This window comes from Sinocyclocheilus rhinocerous, unplaced genomic scaffold (genome assembly GCF_001515625.1).
Source record: "Sinocyclocheilus rhinocerous isolate Xijiao unplaced genomic scaffold, SAMN03320098_v1.1 scaffold1186, whole genome shotgun sequence".
NCBI lineage: Eukaryota > Metazoa > Chordata > Actinopteri > Cypriniformes > Cyprinidae > Sinocyclocheilus > Sinocyclocheilus rhinocerous.
Window position 1 is genome coordinate 13811 of NW_015630341.1, and position 6949 is coordinate 20759.

The window sequence follows — 6949 nt, forward strand, 5'->3', positions numbered from 1 at the left end:
GTGTGTGTGGGTGTTTTGGTCTGCAGAGAACATCAATCAGCATAGAGGACCCCTGACCTTTAACCTGACACCTCATCAGCCATTGGCAGCAAGACGCCAGCCTATTACTACAGCGCTAAAAGCTGCTCTGTCATGTGTGGTGGTGCAAACATCTGATCCCAGAGAGAGCTGAGAACACAAATGTAAAAGGAAACAGGTGATGAAGCGTCTTTTTCTGTCTTTCTACTCACTGTTCGTCTCTCAGAAGAGGAGAACCTGAACGTGTGTGCAGAAAAACGGAGAAACTGAGAGCTGGAACATGACAGAACGACACGGGAGAAACAACTGGCTTTGACAAAGATCACAGCTGTACAGAGGTACAGGACCGCACACACACACACACACACACACACACACACTCACTCACACACAAGAAAGATCTCACTGATTTCCATTACAAGCAGCAGAATTTCATCACATAAATATCTGCATCTGCACCGAACTGCATATTTTTGGTCAGTTTGGGTCTTTTCCTCCATATTCTCACTATGTCAGACTATATGAGGCATAAACGCCTGATGGAGCAAATATCAAAAGCTTTTATATTTGTCTAAAGGTTCATTAAACTACCATGTTAGATTTTTCTGACTATTATTTCATGTGTTAGGCTGTACAGGGCTGTAATCCTCATCTCTCTCTCTCTCCGCAGGTGAATGTGATGGGCTCTAGCTGTGATCTGTGTAAGCAGGGCTTCTATAACCTACAGGACAGTAATCCTGAGGGCTGCACTGAGTGCTTCTGTTTCGGAGTCTCAGATGTGTGTGAGAGCTCCACCTGGTTCACCAGCTCGGTATGTACACACACACACACACACACACTCATGTTGTGTTTCCATGTTTTATGGGGACATTCCATAGGCGTAATGGTTTTTATACTGTACAAACTGTATGTGCTATTGTCCTACACCAACCCTACCCCTAAACCTACCCCTTACAGGAAACTTTGTGCATTTTTACTTTCTCAAAAAAACTCATTCTGTATGATTTATAAGCTTGTTTCCTCATGGGGACCTCAAAAATGTCCCTACAAGGTCAACATTTACTAGTATTACTATCCTTGTGGGGACATTTGGTCCCCATAACGTGATAAATACCAGGCACACACACACACACACACACACACACACATGTTGTGTTTCCATGTTTTATGGGGACATTCCATAGGCGTAATGGTTTTTATACTGTACAAACTGTATGTGCTATTGCCCTGCACCAACCCTACCCCTAAACCTACCCCTTTCAGGAAACTTTGTGCATTTTTACTTTCTCAAAAAAACTCATTCTGTGTGATTTATAAGCTTGTTTCCTCATGGGGACCTCAAAAATGTCCCCACAAGGTCAAAATTTACTAGTATTACTATCCTTGTGGGGACATTTGGTCCCCATAACGTGATAAATACCAGGTACACACACACACACACACACTTCTAGATATTTAATGCCAAATTTACACAGAAGCTGCGCATGTGACACTCAGAATACATCAGAATAACTGCAGTAATATCTCCAGATGAACACTTACTGGACTGAAGCAGCTCAGCTTTACTTGATTCTCCATCAATCATGTTTTAGAGTCTCAAATCTGATCCTCAGGATCTTTTGAGGAGCGTTTGTTTCCAGAAGCTTTACTTTGACTGTTCCTCAGCGGAGGAATGATCTTCACAAGCCTCCAGAACATCTCACATCTTCTGAGGAGCCTTTATTTCTTCAGCTCTCAATCACTGCATTATATGTTTGGACAAAACCATGAGCTGCACCAATATTCAAATTCTGATTTATACAAATAAGATGGTAATTATTTTATTTTTTTTGTAATTTTATTTTTCATAACCATACTATTTTGTAAAATAAAATAAAATAATAAATAAATAAAAACACATCATTTTAAATGCCACAACTAAATTTAGGCATCACGAAAAAAATGGATTACATTTATTTAATTATTAGAGTTTTTAAAGCTTAATGACGGCGCATGTAATCTAAACGTATAAAAAGATCGGATAAAATATCTAATAAATAAATAAAAAATAAGAAATAAAAAATTAAAGATATTATATAAATAAAAATAAGAAAAATCTAAAAAATAAAAATAAGAAATGACACATTTAGAGATATTTAGGCTTAAAGCAAGTGAAAACAAATCTGTTATTGGAACAAGACAAAATGCTTGTCCATAAGTCTCAAGTCTTCATATTATTATGGTAAGTTTCTTCTCATGTAAATGTGACTTGATAATTCACTTGAAAACAATACAGAGTTACTGATTCAATTCTGAAGCAGCATTTAGGTGTCTTTCTCAAAGCTGCTCAGAGGCGGCATAAATGCATTTACACCGCAGTTACGACTGTATACTGTGATACGTGAGGTCAGAACAGACATAACTTAAGTCTGGCTTTTATGCAGCATTGCGTATTTACACTGCATTTTGAGCAGGCAGAGAGCAGCCTTAACTCGGCTATATCCTTGACTTTTGTTTTTGTTATAAAGCTAATTATTCAGCAGACAATGTGACTTGTTGAGATCTCCAACGCAACCTGCAGTTCTGATGATCAGTGCTGGGGAAAGTTACTTTTAAAAGTAATCCATTACAATGTTGCGTTACTCCCTAAAAAAGTAACTAATTACGTTACTTAGTTACTTGTTATGGAAAGTAATGCGTTACGTTACTTTTGAGTTACTTTGTAAATCTGGGCGGGGCTTATTTGTTTGTTTTGAATATATAAAGTGCTTCTTTTACAAATGTAAAAGCGCTTTCACAACAGAAGTGAAATGAATACGGCTCAGGCTAAAGGAATGTAAATTCACGTCTGTACAGTAGAGGGCGCAGCATGAAGAATCTGACGCAGGAGAAGAAAGTTTAGATTTTTGCTTATTAGTATGATTAAAATAGATCATCGAATGTCAGTAGCAAAGACATCGGTTAATGAAATGTGATTAAATACATAAATGATTGACTTATTTAACACAATTATTGCAGGTTTGTATAATATTCTGAGTTTGCATTTCACTGTTTTTATTGATTTTGAGGAACACTGAATCAGTTTTTTTGAGTAAACACATGTTGATATTTAGTCTAGAACTACAGTAAGATCATGTTCACACACAACGCTCTGCACTTTCTCCTGATTTCTGTCACCGTGGCAACACCAGAGCTGTCACTCAACACATGGAAACAAAGTAACTGCTGTTACTTTTTTGAAAAAGTAACTCCGATATTTCCTTCTAAATTAAAAAGTAATGCGTTACTTTACTAGTTACTTTAAAAAAGTAATCTGATTACGTAACTCACGTTACTTGTAATGCGTTACCCCCGACACTGCTGATGACGCCTGAGAAATCTGCCCAATCACGAACCAATCACAGCGTTTCTAATTAAAATGTCTAACAGGTCATAATGACTTCATACGGTTTCTGCTCCGGTTCCGCTGAGTTGTCGTTTGGGTGGTTGTCTGTCAAGGGCAAGCACACGTGTGTTTATGTGCACGTGTGATCTGCCACATTGCCATGGTGAAAAACATTGTAGAAAATGTACAAAACAAAACAAAACAAAAAATCTAGTAAATAAATTTAAAAAAATTATAATAAATAAATAAATAACAATATATTAACACAAATTAATAAGTAATAAAAATAAATTAAATTCCTAATACATTTTTTTAAAAATTATAAAAATAAACAAATACATAAAAATTAGATTAAAATCCGTAAATAAACAAAAAATGTATAAACAATTAAAAATAATAAAAAGTAAACAAAAAAATTATTTAGTAACTAACATTTATAAATTAAATAATAAAAAAGATTCTGTCAATGCTTTTGGTATTAAATGCGTTGTTATATTATATATAAAATATACATAATAGTTTGACACCATCATATTGACAAGCTAATAAACACAAGCAAATATTGGATGAGATACTTAATTTCTAATTAGATTTGAACTATTTTCTATCAATGTTTTTTGGTATTAAATTCATTATGTTGTATTATATATGAGGCTGTTAAATGTGTTTGTGTTCTTTGTCAATCTGTGACGTTTAGATCCTCTGATGCTCTGATGTTGAGAATCTACAGGTCAGAGTTCATCAGTGCTGAGGCATTACAGACGAAGACATTTCTTAGCATGAGCTTGTGTTTCGAGTGTCCTGTGTTCATGTGCGTATGAATAGAAGTGAATGGAGTCTAGTGTGACGAGCTGCTTTCATGTGAGCAAAAGTAGGCATCTTAGAGGGCAACATGACTGTGCTTTACAATGCCTTACAATGCCGCCTCTATAGGCAGCTCACTAGGATTTGGAACAGAGCCAGAGGTATTTTGTCTGAGCGAGAGCAGCGTAGCCTCAAAAAACCTCAGAGGAGAAATAATTGACTCCACAAATACTCTAAAATATAAGATCAAAGAGTGTGTAGATCAATGATTTTTTTAAATCAACAATGGCGATTATGACTATCTAAAAGTCAAACTAAATATGCTTCCTAAAGGTGGTATTGAGCTGATTTCTGTTAACTTGACACTGAATTCGGTTCATTCAGGACACTTTCATCTGTGACTTTTCAGTGATGTATGAACATTATATTGACTTCTGAAGACACTTCTTGTCTGTCCACTGATATACTTTGCCATAATAATGTTTTTGAATTATCGTCATTTTGTGGAAAATATTGGTATGCAGTTTATTTGATTCATTGGATTAATTAATCAGCATACTAGGAAATTAATTAGATCACATGCATTAAGAATTAGGGGCCAGCGAAAGTCCGAGGAAGAGTTTTGAGTAAAGTGGTGTAAAAATTTACAAATAATTAAACAATAAAAAATAAGATAAAGAAAATAAAAAATAAGTTATTAAATAATTAAATAAAACATTTTAAATAAATAAATAAATATTAAAAATAAATTCAGAAAAATGAAAGATTTAATGAATACATTAACGAAGGAATGAATGCATGAGTCATGTTGTATTTGAAAAATAAAAATAATATAATATAATTTAAAAAATCTGAAATAATAAAATTTTTATCAAACAAACAAATACATAAAATTAGAACAGTAACATAATAGAACCTTAAATATTTTTCCCAATAATATTGTAGATGAATTTATAATATAATTTTTCATGGTGTAATTGCATCTTTACACAAGAAGCTATATAGATGCCTTTTACATTTTAGGATGGGGGTGTGAGGATGATCATATTTGGGGTCCGTGGCATCTAAAACCCCCGAATTAGTCGATTGATTAGATGCTTCTTTGACCTGTAAACTGATTAAACACCAGATTACACTGAAACGTGAATTTGTATTGAAGAAGCGCAGAGATTACATGCGTCTCGCTCTGCTTCTGTCTCTCTCTCTGCTCTCTCAGTCTTTTGTGCTTGGTCTTTTTTTAACCTTTCCCTCTCTCTCCTCCCTCTCTGGCTCTCAGTGACGCTGTGTGTGTGTGTGTGTGTGTGTGTGTGTGAAACAGACGCCCATGTGAGCAGCAGCAGCAGCAGCAGGAGAATTTCATCGTCTCTGTTCCAGCGTTCGGCCGCGGCTCCGGAGACGGTGATGTGAGAAGATGTCGGTGGGAGGCTGCACGTGTCCCGGTAAGTTCCAGGTTTTCGCTGCGGTGACATACAGACAGGTTAGATGTGCAGAAACATGGCTGCCTGTCTTCTGACGTCTGGCTTCAGCAGCGTTTGCTCAATTTGCTCAAACAGCTGGTTTGCGTCGCTGACATCTACAGAGGTTTTCTCCGCCGGTGTGCGTCGGTGGCTTCGTTTCGGGGCGAGTTGAGTTGAGAGGTTTGTTTTGTTAAATGGCAGATCAGCCGCTTTTATAGCTGAAACGAACAGATGAATCAAAGGAGGTGCGGGAGTTTGTGGCTTGATTAGAGGGTAAAGGTCACGCTGCGTTTTAAACTCGACCCCTGCTGTGTGACGCTCACACACATACAGCATCAAACGTGTTTTCTAGGGATAGGTATCGTTAAGGTTTTAACGGTATTACTACTCTTACCGATACTGCTTATCGATCCAGTACTTTAATGGTATTCTTATCGGTACTTTTTTAAAATATATGTGACCCTGGAGCACAAAACCAGTCTTAAGTGTCAATTTTTCGAAATAAATGAGCTTTCCATTGATGTATGGTTTGTTAGGATAGAACAATATTTGGCTGAGATACAACTATTTGAAAATCTGGAATCTGAGGGTGCAAAAAAAATCTAAATATTGAGAAAATCGCCTTTAAAGTTGTTCAAATGAAGTTCTTAAGCAATCAAAAATTAAGCTTTGATATATTTACGGTAGAAAATTTACAAAATATCTTCATGGAACATGATCTTTACTTAATATCCTAATAATTTTTTTTGACCCATACTGTCAGACTCTGTTCCGTGTTTTGTGTGTGTTCTGCTCCCCATGTGTTTCCATGTCCTTATTTGGTCTTCCTAGTCCTGCCCTGATTGTGTTTATTTGATCCCAGCTGTGTCCCATTGCAATCTCCTACGTCTCCGCGTCTCCTCGCTCCAGCACAGTAGGCACATGTGACAGAATTCCGGACCAAAACAGAAAAGTAAGCGGCACCCCTTCTCCTGTGTTTTTGTTTTTGTTTTATAAGTCTTTTGTTTTCCATTTCGTTTCTCCCCGCCAACATGGAGGAACGAGCGATGTTCATCGCCATGGCTCAGGTGAGCCTCGACCCGCTCCCTCGATGGGGAGACCCTCGTGACGCTATTCCGGCTCGGGGTCACTTACCATCAGTCAACGGAGCTCCTAGACACCACCAACCTCAACTGGAAGGAGGCGGTCATCCGGTGTCTGGAGAGCCTCCGATCCCGATCCGGAACCCCTCCGCCGGCCGCTCCGATGTCAAGTCCGCCAGAGCTCGCTCCAGTGTCGGCTTCAGTCCCCGAGTTTAGCCCAGTGA

General features: G+C 37.4%; 1 protein-coding gene across 1 annotated transcript in view; it reads left to right on the top strand.

Annotated features, from left to right (window-relative positions):
• Nucleotides 1-6949, top strand: part of LOC107740062 (LIM domain-binding protein 1-like) — a 35815-nt gene continuing 28866 nt past the window's right edge. Inside the window, exons 1-2 of the mRNA XM_016552336.1 lie at nt 1-356; nt 5505-5625. Coding sequence (XP_016407822.1) covers nt 5598-5625 — 28 coding nt within the window. The 5' untranslated portion in view covers nt 1-356; nt 5505-5597. The remainder of the gene's footprint in view (nt 357-5504; nt 5626-6949) is intronic.